The sequence below is a fragment of the Stenella coeruleoalba genome (assembly GCF_951394435.1).
Source record: "Stenella coeruleoalba genome assembly, chromosome: 4".
NCBI lineage: Eukaryota > Metazoa > Chordata > Mammalia > Artiodactyla > Delphinidae > Stenella > Stenella coeruleoalba.
The window spans coordinates 56,059,042-56,082,284 of NC_137149.1; the positions used below are offsets into that span (position 1 = coordinate 56,059,042).

At 40.8% G+C, this 23,243-nt stretch overlaps 1 protein-coding gene across 4 annotated transcripts in view; it reads left to right on the forward strand.

Moving 5' to 3' along the window:
- Positions 1-3,405: 3,405 nt before the first annotated feature.
- Positions 3,406-23,243, forward strand: part of PCDH7 (protocadherin 7) — a 406,714-nt gene continuing 386,876 nt past the window's right edge. For 3 of the 4 annotated variants that reach the window (XM_079920378.1, XM_079920379.1, XM_079920380.1), the window contains exon 1: positions 3,406-6,728. In XM_079920378.1, the coding sequence (XP_079776504.1) occupies positions 3,555-6,728 (3,174 nt within the window). In that variant the 5' untranslated portion in view covers positions 3,406-3,554. Of the gene's footprint in view, positions 6,729-12,917; positions 13,364-23,243 lie in introns of those variants that run through there. The other variant, XM_079920381.1, reaches the window with a different exon arrangement.

Genomic DNA, 23,243 nt, shown 5'->3' on the forward strand with positions numbered 1-23,243 from the left:
GAATGCGCGGGCGCAAGGCCGCGGAGTGGACTGGCTTCAGTCTTCCGCCTTGGACGCTGGAAAAATGGAACCGGGTGTCGCAGGGAGGCAGGCGTTTTGATAAACCAGAGTTTGCCAGATATAAGGGGAATTTGGCGTTACTGACACTTAGCCGGCTTCTGGGGCGCTGCGGCGCCCGCCCCCCGCCCCCCGACTTCAGACTGCGGCGGTACGCACTGAGTCTGCGCGCCGGGCTGTTCTCGCTGATGTTGCAGATACAGAGCGGAGAGGCTCTGGTGGCGGCGAGAGGGTAGGAAGTGGGGGATAGGGGATGGGGAAGAGGAGCGGGAAGGCCGCCTTCCCGGCCTGGCCTCGGAGGGGGAGCCGCTACCCCCAGAGTGCTGCTGTTTTAGCAGACTGGAAAATACCCGCCCGCTCCCTGGCACATACCACACACGCTTCCTTCCTCCGCACCTTTACGGTCCCCCATAGGGAATGCTTGGAAATCTCTGCCGCCCCTCCCCCATTCCTCCTGGCTGCACCCGCCTAAACAACCGCGCGCTACAACTGCTCGTAGACTTTATTGGTGTTTGTCTTCTTTAAATCATGCTGCCGCCTCACATAGGTCTCGTAAAAGCAGAGTACCCACTCTGGACGTCTTTCTTTCTCTTTGCTTCTTTTCGCTTTAAATTTTCCTTTAAGAGGAGGCCCTTCAATGCCTATAAATTGTGCAGACGAGCTGAGGACCAACCAAAACCTAGCAGTAGCCCCTTTTCTTTTTTGAGGTGGAAAGAATTCTCTCCAGATATCTCCTGCCCACCTAAAACCGCCCCCCCCAATCCTGGCTGGGCCCCCTTGTTTAACAGCCGCTGAAATAAATGAAGAGTAACTGGCTGCACTTCAGAAAACACGACCAAAATTGAGATCCGATGAGGCGGGCTGCGGTGGCCGTGACTGAAAACTGGGGAAGCCTCGCGTGGGGGAATACCATGTACGATCAAGTGGCACAAAGTCAAAAGAAGGAGAGAAAAGGAACTAGGGACACTTAGGTACACAAAGTTGCCATTAAAGTTTATTTCCCTTTTATCCAGATAGGTGACGCTACACTTTGCCAGTTACTAAAGGCTGCAGTTTTCTGCTCAGAAAATAATATCGAGGCTTCCAACATGTGTTTATTACCCAAGCGCGCGCACACACACGGTCTACCCCCGTAAGCAAGCGCGACGACAGGGATACCAAGCATTTAAACAAAGACAGCCGCGCCCCCCGCCAACCCGAGCCCTCCTAACTCTGCGCTCCCAAAAAAGGATCCCTCTACCACTCTCTGGAGTTCGCTGTTCTCTCTTAACCACTGCAGCCCATCATGGTTTCTCAGAACACCAGCGTGGCTCCCTGGGTGCACGCGGGGTCCCCGAAGCCACAGCCGACCAAGCCTTAACCAAGATGCTAATTCGCGAACCAGAGACACTTCGGGAGGTGGGGAACATCATCTGAGAAGGGGGAGAAGGAGAAACGTTTGCTGACACACTCCCGGCGCTCTTACACACACACTCGGCATTAGTCAGAGCGAGAAGGAAATTTACCAGCCCCAGGGAGGGAAAGCAAGTTCCCCCCAGAACGCAGCGGCTGCACTCGCCGGGGAGGGAGAGGGGCAAGTTTTGGCTTATGGGGGACTTGATGGGGTTGTGCACACTTGGAGTGGCCCCCGGAGCTGAAGCTGGGCTTTCCGGAGCGGGGCGGCTGGCTACGGCTCCCTCCTTTCTCCTCCCCCCGGTACTCCTCCCTCCTTCACTGCTAGTGTGTAGTTTCCGCGGCTCCGCTGCTACTGCCGCCGCCGCCGCAGCAGCAGCAGCGTCAGGGACATGCTTGAGCCGCGAGCGAGGCAGTGAGCTCCCAGCAGCAACCACCACTTTGGGCAAACTTGCGGGTTTCCGGCTCGCGGCTAGCGAGCGGGAGCTTCCCGCTTGCCACTGAGTGCCTTTGAGCCGTGGCAGCCAAAGGGGCGGCGGGAGCGCCCGCACCACTCTCCAGACCAAAGGGGACGAGACAACTGCGGAATTCACCCGCCGTGCCAGGGCACTTCCGAGGCAACAACCGACTGGCACTTTTTGTCCCCTTGGCAAACTGGATTTTTTCTTTCTTTTTTTTTTTTTTTTTAAAGCTACTTGGCAGCTGCCTCTGACTCCCCTCCCCCACCCCCCCATGCCTTTTGCTTTTCTTCGGAAATCCGGACAGAATTGGGCATCTTTGTTAACTGCCGTTGGGAGAGCCCGGCTGGGGTCTTTCGCCAGGCCAACCTCGCCTGCGCACCGAGCCTGGTTTGCTCACCTTTGAACTGCATAGGGATCAAGTTCAGCTCGAGTTGCCTGCATTGGGACTGGGAGAAAGGAGAAGGGAGCGTGCAGGAGAGAGGAGTGGGAGAAGGGGAAAGGGGAAGGGAGAGGAGGGGGGAGAGAGGAGGAGGAGAGAGGGAGGGAGGGGAGGGATCGAGAGAGAGCGGGGAGAGAGGGAGGCTGCAATCTCCTCCCTGAATCGCGCACAGCGCTGCAGATCCCAGTGCTCTGACATGCGGGCCGAATGCAGGTGAGGAAAGGCACAGACTCTGCGGCTGCGAACCCAAACTTGGGCACCGCGCGGTGCGCACTGCTCAGCCTTCACCCCCGCGGGCGAAAGGCTGCTGCGGTTTCAGGCGGCGGCTTCGTGACTAATGACCTTGCGCAGAGTTGTTAAGAAAAAAAGAGAAACCCGAGCTCTCTGGGGTGAGAAGGGACTGACTATCTGGGCGTCCCTGAAGATGGCTCTGGCTGCTCTTCCGCGCGCGGGGGGAACGCTGAAGCGGACCGCTGTGTGACTCTTGTCGTCTCCACTGCACGGTGCCCGAAGCGACCTGCCGGGATTTTTCATTCTCGATCTGTTGACTGGCTCCGCCGCTGCCTGAGCGGAGTCGGAGTTGAGACTGGCTTGTTGCTAGCCCTAGCACCTCGTGCAGGAAGCGACTCACGTTTGCCGGGGCAGCCGGAGCAGAAGCTGGGTCTGGAGTGAGTGGCTGGAACGTGAATTGGACGCAACTCGAGTAGCAGCAAAGACGAGCGGGGTTGGCAGGCGGGGAGGCTGCAGGCTCGCTCCCCGCTGCTTCCCGGCTCCACCGCCGGCCTGACAGACCGGTTCCGGCCCCATCCGACAGAGCGGGGACGGGAGCCCGGGATCCTCTGCGCGTTGCGGTGATGACTCTGTGGGGGCGGGGGGCGGGCTCCGAGTCCGCGGCGCTCAGTGTCCCGTGAACTGTGAGTACTGCGACTGAACGGCGGCTGGCGAGCGGGCCATTAGCACCCATTGCATGAATTATGAAACAATAACTTTAGGAGGAAGCAGGAGGAAAAAAAAGAAGGATCTTTCGCTGGTCCCCCCTGGCCGACTCTGGACGTTGCTCTTGCCCCCTCCCTTTTCTCCCTCTCGCTTCTTCCCTTCACAGAGAGGGGAGAGGACTGGGAGGAGGGCAGGCGACCGGCCCCGGAGCAGGGGGGCGCCTAGGGGGCCGTGGTTAGAAGGAGCAGTAGCAGCAGCAGCAGGAGAAGATGCTGAGGATGCGGACCATGGGATGGGCGCGCGCCTGGTGCCTGGGCTGCTGTCTCCTCTTGCCGCTCTCGGTAAGCCTGGCGGCCGCCAAGCAACTCCTCCGGTACCGACTGGCCGAGGAGGGCCCAGCAGACGTCCGCATCGGCAACGTCGCTTCGGACTTGGGCATCGTGACCGGCTCCGGTGAGGTGACTTTCAGCCTCGAGTCGGGCTCGGAGTACCTGAAGATCGACAACCTCACCGGCGAGCTGAGTACCAGCGAGCGGCGCATCGACCGCGAGAAGCTACCCCAGTGTCAGATGATCTTCGACGAAAACGAGTGCTTCCTGGACTTCGAGGTATCGGTGATCGGGCCCTCGCAGAGCTGGGTGGACCTGTTCGAGGGTCGGGTCATCGTGCTCGACATCAACGACAACACGCCCACCTTCCCGTCGCCCGTGCTCACGCTCACGGTGGAGGAGAACCGGCCAGTGGGCACTCTCTACCTGCTGCCCACTGCCACCGACCGTGATTTCGGCCGCAACGGCATCGAACGCTACGAGCTGCTTCAGGAACCCGGGGGCGGCAGCAGCGGCGGCGAGGGCCGGCGCGCCGGGCCTGCAGACAGCGCCCCCTACCCCGGGGGCGGCGGGAACGGCGCGAGCGGCGGCGGCCCGGGTGGTTCCAAGAGGCGGCTGGACGCACCAGAGGGCGGCGGCGGGACCAGCACCGGCGGCCGCAGCAGCGTGTTCGAACTGCAGGTGGCTGACACCCCGGATGGCGAAAAGCAGCCGCAGCTGATCGTGAAGGGGGCGCTGGACCGCGAACAGCGAGACTCCTACGAGTTGACCCTGCGTGTACGCGACGGTGGCGACCCGCCTCGCTCCTCCCAGGCCATCCTGCGGGTACTTATCACAGACGTGAACGACAACAGTCCCCGCTTCGAGAAGAGCGTGTACGAGGCTGACCTGGCGGAGAACAGCGCCCCGGGGACCCCCATCCTGCAGCTGCGTGCCGCCGACCTGGACGTGGGGGTCAACGGGCAGATCGAGTACGTGTTCGGGGCGGCTACCGAGTCCGTGCGGCGCCTGCTGCGCCTCGACGAGACGTCCGGCTGGCTCAGTGTCCTGCACCGTATCGACCGCGAGGAAGTGAACCAGCTGCGCTTCACCGTCATGGCCCGCGATCGCGGGCAGCCCCCCAAGACCGACAAGGCCACGGTGGTCCTTAATATCAAGGACGAGAACGACAATGTGCCGTCCATTGAAATCCGCAAGATCGGGCGTATCCCACTAAAGGACGGGGTGGCCAACGTGGCCGAGGACGTTCTGGTCGACACTCCCATCGCCCTGGTACAGGTGTCTGACCGAGACCAAGGCGAGAACGGAGTGGTCACCTGCACCGTGGTGGGCGATGTGCCCTTCCAACTCAAGCCGGCCAGTGACACAGAGGGCGACCAGAACAAGAAAAAGTACTTCCTGCACACCTCGGCCCCTTTGGACTATGAGACCACCCGGGAGTTCAACGTGGTCATAGTGGCGGTGGACTCGGGCAGTCCCAGCCTCTCCAGCAACAACTCCCTGATTGTCAAGGTGGGAGACACCAATGACAACCCGCCCGTCTTCGGTCAGTCGGTGGTGGAGGTATATTTTCCCGAGAACAACATCCCTGGCGAGAGGGTAGCCACGGTGCTGGCGACAGACGCAGACAGCGGGAAAAACGCTGAAATCGCCTACTCGCTGGACTCTTCCGTGATGGGGATCTTTGCCATCGACCCAGATTCTGGGGACGTCCTCGTCAATACGGTGCTGGACCGCGAGCAGACTGACAGGTATGAGTTTAAAGTTAACGCCAAAGACAAAGGCATCCCGGTGCTACAGGGCAGCACCACAGTGATTGTGCAGGTGGCTGACAAGAATGACAATGACCCTAAGTTTATGCAGGACGTCTTTACCTTTTATGTGAAAGAAAACTTGCAGCCCAACAGTCCCGTGGGAATGGTCACAGTGATGGATGCTGACAAGGGGCGCAATGCGGAGATGAGTCTGTACATAGAGGAGAACAGTAACATTTTTTCCATTGAAAATGACACGGGGACTATTTACTCCACAATGTCTTTTGACCGGGAACATCAGACCACATACACATTCAGAGTCAAGGCTGTGGATGGGGGAGATCCTCCCAGATCCGCAACAGCTACAGTCTCTCTCTTTGTGATGGATGAGAATGACAATGCCCCCACAGTTACCCTTCCCAGAAACGTTTCCTACACTTTACTGCCACCTTCAAGTAATGTCAGGACAGTAGTAGCTACGGTGTTGGCAACAGACAGCGATGATGGCATCAATGCAGACCTTAACTACAGCATTGTGGGAGGGAATCCCTTCAAGCTGTTTGAGATTGATTCCACCAGTGGTGTGGTTTCCTTAGTGGGAAAACTCACCCAAAAGCATTATGGCTTGCACAGATTGGTGGTGCAAGTGAATGATAGTGGGCAGCCTTCCCAGTCTACCACGACTCTGGTGCATGTGTTTGTCAATGAAAGTGTTTCTAATGCAACTGTGATTGACTCCCAGATAGCCAGAAGTTTGCACACCCCACTCACCCAGGATATAGCCGGTGACCCAAGCTATGAAATAAGCAAACAGAGACTCAGTATTGTCATTGGGGTTGTTGCTGGAATTATGACGGTGATTCTAATCATCTTAATTGTAGTGATGGCAAGATATTGCCGGTCCAAAAATAAAAATGGCTATGAAGCCGGCAAAAAAGATCACGAAGACTTTTTTACACCGCAACAGCATGACAAATCTAAAAAGCCTAAAAAGGACAAGAGAAACAAAAAATCTAAGCAGCCTCTCTACAGCAGCATTGTCACTGTAGAAGCTTCTAAACCAAATGGACAGAGGTATGATAGTGTCAATGAGAAGCTGTCAGACAGCCCAAGCATGGGCCGATACCGATCAGTTAACGGTGGGCCTGGCAGTCCTGACCTGGCCAGGCATTACAAATCTAGTTCCCCATTGCCTACTGTCCAGCTTCACCCCCAATCACCAACCGCAGGAAAAAAACACCAGGCCGTACAAGATCTACCACCAGCTAACACATTTGTGGGAGCAGGAGACAACATTTCAATTGGATCAGATCACTGCTCTGAGTACAGCTGTCAAACCAATAACAAGTACAGCAAACAGGTAAGATGCATCCCAAATATATTTAAGTATCTGAGACAGAGCATCTTCTGCAAAGTTTTGTCTTCTCTCTTAAAGCTACTAGTTAACGTTTTAATAGCAGGAATTTAGTGTTGGTATAGTTCATACACCATTTATTTAGTAGAGGCCATGTACAAAAGGTACACCACTGTATTTGGATGTTATACCAGAGTTTACTAAGTTACTAAAGAAAACACTGTAGGCAGTGTTTTACACTTCTCTTAGTACTTGACAATCCTAATTCGTTCTACATTCTCTGTTTCCAGATAAATATGTAAGTATTGTTTGGATGGCTAGTTTTAACCTGAAATTATTTTCTTTTGTGCTACTAAGTGGATAATTGTATCCAAAGACAAAATTTCTAAAGTTACTTCTGCTGTCTATGCAAATTGGGCACTATAAAAGTTTTAACTATGTTATATATATCAGCAGATGCTGATTTATGCAAATGAAGTACTAAGTCCGAGATATTGAAAAACTGACTACTTTGACAAAATGCTGACTTACAGTATTTAATGATATGCAAATACCATGCAAAGCTACATTTTTATTATTTAAGTATCTATACAATTAGGTTTCTATAAGGATATGCGGTCGGCCTTTATATTATTTGTATACGGTAATAAAAGTTCATAAGCAAAAGTAAATTACATGAACCATTTATTATTTAAGCCAAGCAACAAAAATGTTCATGTTTGATGCAGTGTGTGCAAGAATATTTTGATGTGCATTGTGATATACTGAGACTATAAAGGCTTTATGGAATATTTGACACAGTTATTATTCAGTGAAATGTGGCAACAGTAAAAAAAAAAGTGTATTCTGAGGTGAACTTCAAAAAATATAAAATTTATTTTTGAAAGTTTTGCTCATGTAATATGTGTGTGTCTGTGTGTGTGTGTGTGTGTGTGTATGTGTGTGTGTATAACTCAGAAAGTTTACTTTTCACGCCCATCAAGGTTTGACACACAACAAATAAAAACCTTTTGGAAAATTCTGTGTCTAAAGCTGTAGCAACTCTGCTAATAAAACGTCACATATTTCTTACCACCAGAACATCTCAAGAAACACATTTATGTCTGTCAATTAATATCCAATAACAGTTTTTCTATTAAATATGTTTTGCATGTGGAATGTGAGATCTTAGAATAATTAAGGCAAAGAAAAAAGTTATTTTATAGCCTCATTGAAGATGTTATTGATGGGCTCAGTAAAGATATTATAGAAAAGAGATAAATATTAATTTAAAAAATATTATAAAATATTAATTTAAAAAAATCAACTTTCTAAAGAAATGACTTTGATATATAGTAGTTTACTGTAGGTATTTGGATAAGGAGAAAGACAACATGCTTTTATATCCAGTTATCAAATCAATCCAAGAAAACACAGGTATGGACTACACTGAATTAAATGACTTTCAAAAAGATGTCTTTTCATGCACATGAGCCTGAGTTATTTCTTTTAAACTGAAATATAGCAAGTGGAGAGTATATCTGTTGTTGTGTTATTGCTTTACCTGGAACTAGAAGATTTTTGTTTTGTTTTTGGTGCTTTTATCTGTTTTGTAAACAAGGACGATTCCAGTTAAAAATAACAGCACTTTTATAACATTAGTTATAATAACACCCACAAATAAAGATCTGTAGAAATTTATTTAGAAAATGGTAATGTGTTATGCAAAAGCATGTGAAGAGATTTTTCTGCAGAAAACTTATTTCTCCACTGTCATCTTAATAGGACTTTTTGTCCTGTGGCATTCTAAAGTATGTAATCTTAAAATTTTGAGTAGACATATCAAGTGGCAGATTTATTGATACTTTATGCAACCACTTCCTATGTTCTGTGCTGTCATTAAGCTTTATTTAGCTCATCAAATGGGGTTAGCTCTATATTCTTGAATATTTAAAACAGCCAATATCAAGACTGTTGTGGCATCCTGTTTAAAAGGCAAAGTGATATGCTTATAAATAAACTAATGTATGGTGTTAGTCTCTTAACTCAGCAAAGACATCCATATACCAGAAGAGAAAAACTACAAAGCCATTGAAATAAACCATGCACTTTGCTAAAAGTGACTTTGAAAAACTTCTGTGTTGTTAGGCATTCAAAAGATGAATAAAGTTTTAACCACAATAAATGGCTGACCTAAAATGAAAGAAAGGCAAATGAAGTACACTCCCCTTAATGTAATTAGTAATAGTAATTGATATGCTTCATCTCCTCAATATTGCTGTCAGGAGACAAGGGATCCATTTACAAAGTTACGTTCTGTTTAGACATCTCACATAATAAACAGGATCTTTTTTGTTCTCATTTTTGTTGTAATGTAGGTAGATGATTTTCTATATTTATTTTTTAAAAATATTACGTTTAGTTTTTAAACATTGCCAAAATGTATTTTCCTTGATTAAAACTGAAAAATAAAATTAAAAAAAGAATGCAGCATTTTCTTATAATTTCTCCCTTTTAATGCCAAATTTATCTAAAGAAAATCTTGAGGGTTGCTGTCTTTTAATTTCTTACAGTAGGGATTAATTAAAAATATGAGATTTTATCTGAGGTAAAGCGTTTTTTTATTTATATTTTTCCTGAATTTCTTATCATAGTTCTTTACTTGTGATATAATGGAAATGATGTCTTTTACAGTGTTCTTATCTTCATGAGAATTGGTATGAAGTGTTGCTCCTAAGTCCTCTTAATGGTTACATTATAATGAGTTAAACAGCTTTGTAGAAAGAAAAGTTTGTAAATAATGCCCCCCTCCCCTTCTTTTTAGTTTGTTTTCATAGGCTCTAGAGACATTCAAATCAATCTTCTATAGTTACTCTTGGGCAGAATCTAGGAGATAATGTGTTGCAGAGATGCCGGAATTATTTCTGAAATTCACACATTAGGAAAACTGATTACGTAGCGCAGGTTTTCATAGTTCATACCTTTGCAATTCAAACAAAAGCCCTTGTTCTCAACTTAATAATCTGTCTAGTTGAGAAAAATGGGGATCATTGACAGCATTAAGTGTACACCATTCCATTTCATTCTCCCTTTACTTGGTAAACCCGGTCTTGGTGGCTGTTAAAGTTTTGTGAACTGGAAGTTCAGCTGTGCTTTTGACTTGTGAAATGAAGCCAGAATCATTCTATTTTTCTATTTATTTTACTATGTGTTAAGTATTTTTCAATTTTCTTAAAAATAGTATAATTCCAAAAGATTAATAGGCAATGTAAAAGTATAGTTCCCACTTTGCATATTATTTTCAAGTTCTTTTGAGCTTATCCTTGCCATAATATTATTTAGATAATGAACTGGCAAGTAAGAATTTCATCTTATTTAGTAAATGGAAAGTAAGGTACTTTATTTCTGCAAGCATATAGAGGATACAGCTTGAATAAACATTAATTTAAAAAGCCATTTGTAGCTGATACTGAAATACTCAAGAAAAATTCATATTAACTCCAGTGACAGTTTCTCTTGCCTAAGGAACTTCTGCATGTCATCTGAATAAAGTTCCCTTTAATTGATCAAACTGTGTTCAGTCTATTCATTGTATACTTAGTAAAATTATGGCAGAAATTATTTTTTTTAATTACTTCCATTTTGGAAACAAATAATGACTTGCCATCATCTATTAGAGTTCTAAGCACTGAGAAAACTGAATATCAATTTATTTGTGAATGTATATTATACCATATGTATTATAGTGGAAATGCCAACCACAGCTTCCAGCTTTAATTCTATAAAAATAACTTATACAATGTGATTCTCCTGTCTATGACCAAGGACACTTTCAAGAGGCACAATGAATCTGCATATGTTGAGATTTTTGTTACATACGACCTGAAATCATAGGCAAGAGACTAATAACTGATGAAAGTTAGGCTGTGTCTTTAGTCAGGAGGTATCTACTAAAGCAACAATACTTGGCTTTCTGGATGTCTGTGAAACAAGGAAAGGGTCATCCACTGATTTATCTCTAATGAATATACAAATTTTTATTGAAGTCCAGGTATGACCATTTGAATCTTACCCCAAACTTCTAAGTCAATTACTGACTTTGACATAAGACCACAAAGTCAATTTAAGTCAGGGTTCTAAGTAAATCATGCAGCTGGACAACTATAGCAAAATCATTCTTTCTTGTTATCTTTTATCTTTGAGTAAGTACATATCTCTTATGCCGAAAAGCATGCACATGTGGTAAATATATATCAATCTCTCTCTCTCTCTCACACATACATACACAGATGTTTCCATATAAACCAACTATGTTTCCATTAGGCTTTTATTTCCTGTGATATTCATACATTGATACATAGGAAACATTTGAACTTAAACACATACAAAACTGACATAATATATGTCATAATCAATTGCTTAATGTTTGTATCTAAAATTACTAAGTTATCACATTTTAGAATTAAAAGATATCAACCAAACCAACCCCCTCATTTTGTAGAAGAAACTGAGGCCTAGTATGAAAGTTAATTTGATTGATATCATTAAGATTATTAGGGATATAATGTGGACTAGAGTCCAAGTCATGGAGTGCAGAGAGTCCAATGTTCGTTTTTTTTTTTTAATCATGCTACCTGTAGGAAAAAAAATTGAATTTCTCTCTTTTTCTGTATATATTTCAATAGTGACAGAAATCTCTTGAGGTTTAATTATGTATGTATAGCTATATATTTGGCTATTAAAATGGATTTTTTTACAATAGTATATAATTCTGCTTTAGGCTCTAGTTTATATCTGTAAAATCAGGGAAATTATAATCCAAATTTGATAGATTAAAAGAAATTCATAGTTATTCATAGTTATTTTCCTCTTATGTAAGATAGCAAATGATGATGGACATTAAAGTAACTTAACATGGTTTAGAACATATATTCAACAAGTTGAGAGAATTTTTCATTTTAGCAGAACAATGACAGTAGATATAAGCTTCTACCTAGCATTTAGTATATCCTCAGTAAAAACATATTTGTAATGGAAATGAATAAAGCTTTCTATACATTATTTATGAAACTTTCTATGCATTCTAATTGGGATAATCTTTTACCTTTTCCATCAATAGTGATGATTCCTTTGGCTCTATGCTCCTTTGCATTTTGCCAACTGTGTAGATGCACTTTACTTTATTAACATCCTTAACACACAATTCTGAACTAACATTTCCTCTAAATTTTTTTTCTAGAAAATTTATAGAAGAATGTGACGTTTTGCTATTTTTCAATTGAATTGCTTCCTTGTTAGGCAGTTAACCAGTATAGCATTTTAGATTCTAAATTTACCTGTTGATAAAATATAAAAGATTGAATTTATTAATTTCAAAAATAAAATGTGAACTATTTTTAAAACTAACTATAATATAACAAAACCATTGCTTCACCATAGCCCCCAATGCTTTCAGACATTTTAACATCATTTCTTTTCCTAAAAGAGGATGGTAGTGGAGGTTATGTAGAAAATTTAGTATAATAATTGTTTAGAGCTTTATGTTTAAATTGTATATAACCAATTGCTAGGCTGTTAGCAAGGCTGTATATCCATTTATTTACTATGACTCTATAGAAATAGTGGAATCTGTATATGTGTGTGTGTGTATATATCTATATCTATATCTATCTATATATATCTATATCTATATATATCTATATCTATATCTATATATCTTGAGTCAGCTTTGCTTTTCTTTCTTATTTATTTTAAAAGCCCTTAGAATCTTTTCTAAAGCAGGGACCATGTTTCAGAACATTACACAGTGCTTTATTTAGCATTAGTGTTGTGGGAGAAATCACATTCCAAGAAGAACTGAGCTGAAACCACTAAAACTAGTCTTAATTATCACTTCTGGTGAATTAATGTTTTAAAGGCGGAATAAAGGTTTATTTTCTGTAATTTAGTGATGAACTAAATTCCAGATTATTGAACTCTAATGCTGTGTAAAAACAAAAAAAAAAAACTATTAAAGCTTCCAAGTAGGATTCATCTGACAAGTTAATTTTTTCCCCCTGAACATATTTATTATTTACAAACACATAATTTGCAAATAAAAATTTCTCTGCTCCAAAACCTCCATCACAGCATTCCAATTGGGCATAAGCCATTGGGGAAATTTCTTCATAGCATTTTTTTTTTGACCTGCATAAATCTTTATTTTCCTTCTTTCAGATGCGTCTGCATCCATACATTACTGTGTTTGGCTGAATTCCACTCTAATATGATGCTCCATTATGCACCATACTCTGATGACCTTGCTACTTCACAACCTGCTGGAGCCTGCCCTTGGCCGTGGGGTGTCAGCCAATCACTGCTTGTCCCACTTGTTGTGCATCTGATTTTCAAGGTTTTTTGTTTTGTTTTGTTTTTTTCTCATTTAAGGAAAAATAGTATTGAAATAAATATTGTATAAATAGTATTGAAATAAATATTCAATAAATAGTATTACTATTCAATAAATAGTATTGAAATAAATATTGTATAAAAGAAACAGTATTAATAAAGAAATGTGCTACTAATGGATGTCTAAGTCACCAGGAATTCCTTTCTCAGAATGATGGTTAGCAGAACTTAACAGTGAAGTCTTTTTAAAAAAAAAACCAAAAGCATATTTCAACAATGATTTTAAGACTCTGGTTTTGTGTAAACCAAGAAAAATTAAGTCTATGAAGTCTTTGTCTATAATACATTAAAAAATGACTTTGTATAAAATCCTAAATTGATCAATAGTTTTAAAGTGTTACATAATCAAAGCCTTTTCCAGATCAGGGAGATAGGTCTGTCAGAGTGAAGGATGGTGTCTCCTTTGCATTGTGTGGGTGTATTTCTAAATGCCACTGTGCGTGTTTGCTCCCACACATGTGTATACAAGGACTTGGAGCAATATTTATAAAAATTATTGTCTGTAAGACAAACTTGAGAGATTTATTTTGTGTTTACCACAGCCACTGCCAATGGACTGGTTTTTCCTTAATCTTGAAATACTGACCAAAATATCTGTAGAATTTTTAAGATTTGTGTTGCTGTTGTTATTAAATTCCTTAAGAAAATTTAGAACCTTTAAGTTAGATTCACTGAAGTCACTGTGGTCACATTCAGAAGGAATATGTGGCTACCTATTTTTGTGGACTACATTTATCTGAAGGCTATTCTATTTGATGTCAGATAACATAAGTTCAAGCAGCTTCTGAGAATTCAGCACGTTATATATTTTTGAGAAAGCAGGTAGCCGAAGTTTAGTTGTATAAATAGTGATTTGCTAAGTAAGTCAAGAATTCTCTGTATGGTCCCTCTAACTCTCTCTGTTTATATTTTTATGTCTCTATTTGTTATGTTGTATGTGTTTATGTGCTTAAAAATAAGTGTTCCATATGAAAACTTCGATAATTTTATATTTATCATATCATCTGCCTTATTAAAGTTTTCCCCAAGTTTGGAAATACTAAGAATTCAAGACTCTTGAGAAATTTTTGGTGAATTATTGTCAATATAAAAGCCCTTTATGAAATGTAAATATATACTGGAACAACATTAAAATGTGGAATGATAGGAAATGCACACTAACCCATGTAAATCACCAGTGCATGTATTTCAGGCTTTTTATTTTATTAGCTGTTTATTTAATTTTGCAAAATAGAAATTTTCAGAAATATCACTGAGAATATAGTGAAATTCCTGAATAAAACCTAATTTTCATCAACCTCTCATTTTGTTTTGAGCACAAGGACCAGTGTAAGAAACGGGTGAAAAAACTTCATTCCACTTTTGGCTTCTAGGAAATATTATGTTTCCTCATCCCAAGTAGTAAAGTTCCTTAGATATATACTTAAACTAAATCCTGTAACAAATCACATCAACTCAAAACAAATTACAGACCAAAAGACCAAAAAAAGAAGTCCAGAATTTGGGGATAAATTAATCTGTAACCACATGGAGGGGGTATTTATGAATACCTTCACAAGGACCATTCTAAGGCAGAATTTTGCAAACTTGGGTTGCAACACACTATTGGGACATGAATCAATTTGTGAGTTTCTACCATACCACAATTCGAAAGATATGAAATAAAGCAGAAAAATTTCAAGTACACCATTCATGTAGTAAGGGTAAATATCGTCTTGTGCAGTCTTTATTTCAGTTGTGTTTGTATGCCTGTGTGTCTTCCTGCTTTTGGTTGCTATGTAAAAAATTTGTCTTTTTGTGGAAGCAGTTGAAAAGGATTGAGAACCATCCCTCTAGATTGTTCGGGGTAGGGAACAGTGGTTATTTTACTGTTATGATTAGAAAAACATAATAAATCAAAACAACAAAATTACTAAGACTCCCAAGGATTTTAGTGTGCTTTTCAGCTGAATCAAAATAATCAACAGCAACAAGCTTTTGAGAAGTCTGTTATCATTCCTCTGTTTGTTTTTAAATCTTTGAGCATTTCGCCACTGGTTCCTATCCCCGCACAGACTTCCAGATTTCTCTCTGCTCCAACCCCTTGCTCCCAGATGTCATCCTCCTCCTCAGGTCTCCTTTTCAGTTACTGGAATTTGCCATGTAGGGAGGTTTCTGTGGAGAGTTGGAGATAAACTCAGAGCAACCCACCCACCTTATATATTTTAGCATTTGGATATTTTATTTAAAACGACAAGACAATACTTCCTTCTCCATTACAAAATCTAAAGAGGAATATGAGGCTTCCCTGGTGGCGCAGTGGTTGAGAGTCCCCCTGCCGATGCAGGGGACACGGGTTCGTGCCCCGGTCCGGGAAGATCCCACATGCCGCAGAGCGGCTGGGCCTGTGAGCCATGGCCGCTGAGCCTGCACGTCTGGAACCTGTGCTCCGCAACGGGAGAGGCCACAACAATGAAAGGCCCGCATACCACAAAAAATAATAATAATAATAAAAGAAATAAAGAGGAATATGGGAATGTTAGAGACTGGCTTAAATAAAGTTTTTTTCTTTTAACACAATTAATATAAGCTGGTACTGGGTATGCAAAGAAAAATAAGACAGAGTCTTTGTCCTCATGAAATTACTATATTAAAAAGAAGATTACAGAGCAGAAAAATGATGATTATAGATTATATTTGCATTATGCTTCTTAAGGGTCAAAGCATTGAATGCATGTTTGCTTCTCAGCGTAATCAGTGAAAAAAAAGCACCATTATTATTTCTGAGGTGAGCAAACTAGAGTAATGAACAGCTTTTTCAGCACTCTGATGGAACTAGCTAAGAACTTTATCAAGTCTTTGAAGAAATAGCCAGTCAGAATTCAAAAGTACTGAAAGCATTTGAGGAAGGTGGTGAAATTTGTGCTTTCAAATACACTATATTTTTAGACTTACCTAGGTAAATTCTTCCCAAAAGAATTAGAAAAGGCCCAGCTTTTCAAACTTTTTCCAGTCACAAACTACACTTTATACTACCAAAAAAAAAAAAGAGTTCTGGGTATAATTTGGAGATCTCATTAATTACCCTACTTTGTAAACAACAACCCCATATGTGGTTAAAAACAAACAAACAAACCTCAAGAACTAGGTAAATCACTCTAATCTTAATTAATTTTTGAGCCTATCTCTAGAAAAACAACTGAGATCCTTCAGAAGTAATCCCACAATTTGAAATAGCTCTCTGGGAATAATTTCTATCTGTAACTTTGCAAAACGCTTTTCTTGGATGTGTGTGACTTTTTTTTTATCCATTTATTTTATAGAGAATAGATTGATTTGCGATATCTTTTATACACCATGCAAGGCTTTGTAATTAAAATGATGGCTAAAATAAGGCCCTTATCCTCTGTGCAAAAATAATATACATAAGGCAAGGGATACATGAAGCTCAGAGAGACTGCCCCCAAGTTTGTCTTGTCTGTCGTGGCATTCCCAGTGCCTACTAGAGTTCTCAGCATATAGGAGACACCCCCAAAGTACTTGTGGAACAAATGAATGAACAAAGGGCCTGGGCTTTATTGCTAGGTAGACTGAAAATCCATCCACATGGGATCACCAGACTGTGGTATGACCCTTTTATATTGGACTCTAAGAACTCCTAATTTGTTATTTTCTTTCCCTGCTGGGTGGGTGTCTCCATGACAGAAGACTACCTGCTAGGTTGGCTAGAGTCCCTGCCTTCTCTGCAAGATGTATGACTTGTTTCTGTACCAAATGAATAATTGTCTAATTTCCCCTCCTCGCTTCTTCTTGGTGGTGTTATAAACACCAAACCCTTAAAAAAGATAAAACTAAAGCAAACATGTGAGGGAGGCACTGGTCACACAACAGACTTCTGATATATTTTGAGGGGCTGTGCAGAAGTGTGCAGACACATGGGTTTTCAAGATTTTTGTGGAGATCCTCATCTGCAAGGAAAAATGGACACACACACACCCGAACGCTTGCATAAGTCTCTGTATTCATCAATTTATATAGTCCTGCAGGTATTATTCAATCACTGTACCAACCTATGCTCACTGATAATGGATCTTTTTTCCCCATTTTCATTCTGACTGCCCCTGAGGAGAAGTCATTTTTAAAGATGAGAGTCTAGCATATCTGTAAAGAGAAACGTGTACTTGGTGTACTCAGGAAAGAGGTCTAGAAGAAAGAATATGCACTTACTGGGGAGTGGTGGGCAGTGAGGTAGAAGCTGAGAAATGCCTTGCAAATTAAAAGCAGTCCTTAGAAGTCCAGAGATTCTAAGCGGCACCTCTTGTAAATTGCAAATGACCTCTGAAGGAGTTGGTTCAGTCTTGGGCACACCTGGGTGTAAATTGCTGTAAGCAGATAACTAGGTCAGCACCTCACAAAGATCAATAGTTCTTAAGAAATGAGGATTTTGATTAGAGCCATGAGGAAGAATGAACAGCCTTCAGTAGTTTAGAAGACTGAGATCTCTGTTAAGGCACCAAGTGTCTTGGACTCCAGCTGGGAGTCAGGAGGTAAGGTGAGATTATAGCAGAAAAGAATATTCAGTCCCAACAAAAGCAAATGTATGTGGCCTTGATTTTGGCCCAGGGCCCTGGTGACCAGAAGGATGACACTAAGTGTCAAGGCTTGATATGATTGCAAGACTGGTGTTAAAAAGTAGTAAACATTTACTTTCTCCCATTTCTACTAGTTGTTTTGCTTTGGTTTGGGTTTTGTTTTCAGCCTAGAGTATCAGGTCCAAGTGCTCTGTCTTCATTCATTTTCTACCCCTGTACTTTTGGGAGAAAGAGAAAAACAAAGAAGGAGAAAAAAAGGAAAAAAAAGTACAACCACTGCATGGCAATAGACTCACCTTCTCCTTACTATTATTATTAGATTATTGTAATCAAAATGCTTGATGCTTGCCACGTTATTGCCATGTAGCTGTTTCTTATCCTAACTTAATTCCATTCTCAGAAATTGAGTTCTAATAGGTCTGTACTATATCCCAGAAACCTGAATTTTTAACACTTCCCCCTTTTCAATTCTGATTGCAGAGGGTAGGTAAGACTACAAAACATGAGGTTTAAAGCCCCTGAAATTCCTAACTTCTGCTTACTGGTTTGCTTTTTGACAGCCTCTGGCAAAATAGAAATCTGAAGCCTAGTAAGGTTATAGGAAAATCTGCCTTCTTGCCCTGGCTTTCTCACTAACTGGCCAGCGCACCCTATGTAAGTCCTTTCAAGTCCTGAAGCCTCTCAAACTCATCTGGTGTCATTTTACATAATAACCCCTGCTCTGATTACATGACAGGGCTTATGAGGGTCACATAAAACGTTTGGGACTTGTAAAACGCCACAGAAACTTAAGATAGTACTTCTCCTTATCCATGAATTTCTCTAAGCCCTTCTTGAAGTGCATTTATTGTACACTTTTGGGGTATTTTCACTATCCATTATTTTTAAAAGGTTTTTGGTTTCAGGGGTTTTTGTTTGTTTGTTTTGTCACAATCACTTGTTTGAAGCCTCTGATGTTCTCTTATCCTGGTTGATTTCTTCAAAGTTATGCTGATCCCCGATCAAGGTGCAACTAGGGTGTGTGCTGTCCTTAGAGCAATAGCCACTGGGTTTTGTCTGAAGTCATTTCAGAGCCTATGACATCTCGATAGGAAAAAGGAGAAGAAATAGCTTATTGCTGTAAAGCAAGTAGTTTAGGAAAGACTTAAAATAGTTTGTATCCATTTTGATACTTTAAAAAATTCACTACTTTTTAACAGTCCTTTCCTCTTCCATACAATATTTCCTGGGAGTTTTTCTTTCACTTCTCATGTCCGGCCTCTAACATTAAGCGCGATCATTTATGGAGCTTTAATTCTGTGCCAATCACTCTGCAACGACGTTTACCACATTATAACATTGACTCCTCCTAACAATTCCAGGAGGCAGGTTCTATTATTTTTTCCATGTGACACATGTAACTGGGGAATAAAATCAAACAAAACCTCTTAGGTCCCATCCTCTTTACGTAAAACAGGAGCCTTCAGCTACCTGCAGTCAACTCTTCTCTGACATAGTTCTCTCTACAAATCTGAGAATTATTATTGATATAGTAGTCTTGATAGATTTAAATTTGCATATATATATATATATATATTTAGGCTTTTATGTGCATTTCGTTCTAGTCCACAATATTTGCGATGTATCCTCAGCAAAAAGGGCTGCCATAACAAAATACCATGGACTATGTGCCTTAAACCATAGAAATTTCTTTTTCACAGTTCTAGTGGCTAGAAGTCCCAGATCAAGGTACCAGCACATTCACAGAGAGAGAGCTCTTGTGTTCCTTTCCCTTCTTCTAATGACACCAGTTCTATCAGATTAGGGCCTTACCCTTCTGATATAATTAGCCCCATAAAGATCCTAATTCCAAGTAAATCACATTGGATGTCAGGGCTTCAGCATATGAATTTTGGGGATACACAAGTCACTCCATAGCAGATTCTATTCTTGGTCTGAGCAGAACACATTGGAATAGACCATTGTTTCTTCATGAGCTTGTCATTCACCACAGTTGGTATATTCATAGGAAGGAAGGTACACTTTCCATTTTAAAAGAACATTTTCCCTTTTCAGATTGGCTCCAAAAGGCAGCCCTTTAGATGTGTTCTTGGCACTGATGAAAAATTGGTACAGTTGCTATAGCTTTTGTGAAAAAATATGAATCTATAACATGTATGCATGTGCATAAAATTTGAAGTTCATTGTTTAGCTTATTATATCTAACTTTTTATGCGTATCTTTGAATGTTTTTTGCAATTTTCAGTTTTCACAGGGATTTGTGATATTACATAACATCTTAGTTATTTTAATTTTGCCAACCAATATAAGTGCATGTAGGTATATTAATTAATGTAAAATCAATATTCGTATAAAATAGTCCAGAAATTGTTCCACAAATGTAACAGTAGTCTTTTAAAATGATGATGCTAATATTTAGTCTTAAATGTCTAGTATATTTTCAGCATTAAAGTCCAAATGAAAAGGAATAGGGGTTAAGGGGTGGGGGGAGTCAGTTGAAACATTAATAATGTAGGCTTAATAATCCCTCTTTTCAAAGGACAGTCTCAGTGGATTTTCACACACAGTGGCATAATTGGTCTGACAAAGATCCAATGGGTTTGATTTCTCCTGGCATATGGAAACTGCCAAACCTGTAACCAAGGCTGGTCCCAAGCTCTGAGTGACTCTTCACCAACTGTTATTATGTATGCATGCAACACTTTGCATCAACACAAATCCATGGACATATCAAGGATTTTTTTTTTTCACTGTGCCTTTTTATTTTCTTAAAAAAATTAAAGAGTCATGTAATAAAATACATAATGAGTAGCCTGGGAACTATATATGTATCCAGTGGGCTGTAGGAAGTGGTTATATTTTAGGGTAATAACACAGGATTAACTCATCAATGTCAGGAAAAGAAACTTCTTTTCTGTCCTTTGGTCAGAATTTCTAGACAACGGAGTATAACAGCTGAATAGACCTTTCCTAAGAAGTACCTTTCTAAGCTTCCTGAGCTAATTTTACATTTGACCCCCTATATTAAAAATGGCAAGTTAATCAGTTCTTTTGTTCAGGGAAATGGCAATAAGTATGGCATGAACGTAAAGGTTTTGTTTTGCTTTTTTAAAAATTGCATCTAAATCTGCTTTTTGGTGTATTTAACTGTTGAACACAAGGACCAATTTTAGATAGAGAGATGGCTTTTCTATAGGGGATTAAGGACAAAAGATGGTAATGCCGATTTTTTTCCAAACCAATGCGCATACTATTAGGTCAGGAGCATTAAAATTTACCTTGTTACAAAAATTTCTTGCCTTTTTCTTTAATGTTTTAATGTTTCTTTAATAAGAAACTAATGTGTGTGTATGTATGTGCATATGTATGTATGATATGTATATGCATATATACATATAACTACACACACAAAGGTAATACAGTTAACATTACAGAGAGCAGATACTCAATGAGTGATTATCTTATGCCAATTATGTGGTTATATGCAAGGCATTGTTTTAGGCACTGGAGAAGCAGCAAAATAAAAGACACACATGTCTTCCCCCATGGAGATTCAATTATAGTTGGATAATACATAAATAATAGGTAAACTTATACTGCATGCTGTGTTCTACGCACTGGTCAAACGTATTTTATATATATTAACTTATTAAATACGTCCAACAGCACTATGAAGAACACCTGTAATTGTCTTCATTCTGTAGATGAGGAGAGTGTTGCACAGTGGAGTTGAGTAACTTGCTCATTGCCCCACAATTTACAAAGCGTCAGAGCTGAGGTTCAAGTGCAGACAGTCTGGCTACAGAGGCCATACTCTCCACCACTGTGCATATGCGAAGTAGAGGGAACACATTTATTTTACAGCCAACTAGTTCTGTGAGGATGAAATTGAATTCACTCGACTTTTCTTAAAGGCTTCAGTGAAATTTCAGCCTTACTATTTTAATACCTTTTACTATGTTCTTGAAATTAGGTCACTCGGTCCAATTTTTTTTTTTAATAGTGCCATCTCAAGCCTTAAAGTGCAAATCAAAAGATCGGACGATAGTTATTAGACTAGTAAGCACTTCCCTCCTTCCTTCTACCCATTCTGTTCTTTGGGGAATACCTCATAAATATATTTTTCCCTTTTTTTGTTATTTTATTTTAATATTCTTCATTTTGTTAAGTTTTCATCGTCTGTGGTGTATGTTATTAATACAACTAGGAGAAAACAAATCCATTAATTTTTGTGAATTGTCAATTGATTTAGGATAGGAAATGCCTTTCTATAGAGAATAAAATTTTACTTAGAAGATTTTAAAATCATACATTTTGTTTACCTTTTACTAAAAAGACATGTTTTCTCTTATTTTTGTTTTTTTTTTCCCCTAATCATTCAGAACATTTAAAAGAAAAGGTGAAAGTGAATTCCTTGTAAGATTTCCTATAACATACTCTGGTTTTCTTTAAATTAGGTGCTCATTATTAAATATTCAATTAAAATATGACCTACATCATTTCACAGTTTTTTTCTCTCAAAACGTATTATCATTCTATTTCTTTATTTAAACATTATATGTTTCTTTATGAGACACATTTTTAATCACTTAAAATTCAGATGAGTACCAGTGAAGCCTATCTGAAGTTGATTCTTTATGACAATAAATGTACTCATTTTTGCTATGATAGTGCTTTCCTAACGTGTTGATGATACTTTTTATTATAGGATATTTACTCAACAGGTAGATATCTCAAAATATGAATCTTTGTAATATAACTCTGGATTCAGTTATACAATATCTCAATACACTTGTGATCTGGATTGATCTTAGTATATGATTTATATGATTTAAAATTTTTAAGCTTCAGAATTAGTGAATCAAATTTTTGAGGCTATTGCCACAGTCAACAATTTGTAGAATTTTCTTTTTTTTTTTTTTTTTTTTGCGGTACGTGGGCCCCTCACTCTTGTGGCCTCTCCCGTTGCAGAGCACAGGCTCCAGACGCGCAGGCTCAGCGGCCATGGCTCACGGGCCCAGCCGCTCCGCAGCATGTGGGATCTTCCCGGACCGGGGCACGAACCCGCGTCCCCTGCATTGGCAGGCGGACTCTCAACCACTGCGCCACTAGGGAAGCCCTGGAATTTTCTTTCCTTAACAATAAGTATTAAAAATAATGCCAGCTTCACAGTTATTTCCTACTAATAGGAAGAAAGTATGATAAACTGGTATGGAACCCAACTAATAATCCCCTCCAGACCTCACTTGAATTCTTACAGAGCCCAATATATCACCTCTTTACCATTTGGTTAAAAGTTTAACTCCCACTTGGAAAAAACCAATTTAAAGCCAAAGGACTCTGGCAATTAATCAGTGTTAGTTATTGGCCTACTAAGTGTGAGCATCAAACATACATTCTAAAATTACTGGAGCATTAGAGTATGAGCAAAGTAGGGGATGGAACAATTTGGTTTGAGTTGGAAAGCTCATTCAAATTTAGTGTCTGAAAAGGGATAATTAGTTATGAATCTGTACACTTCAGT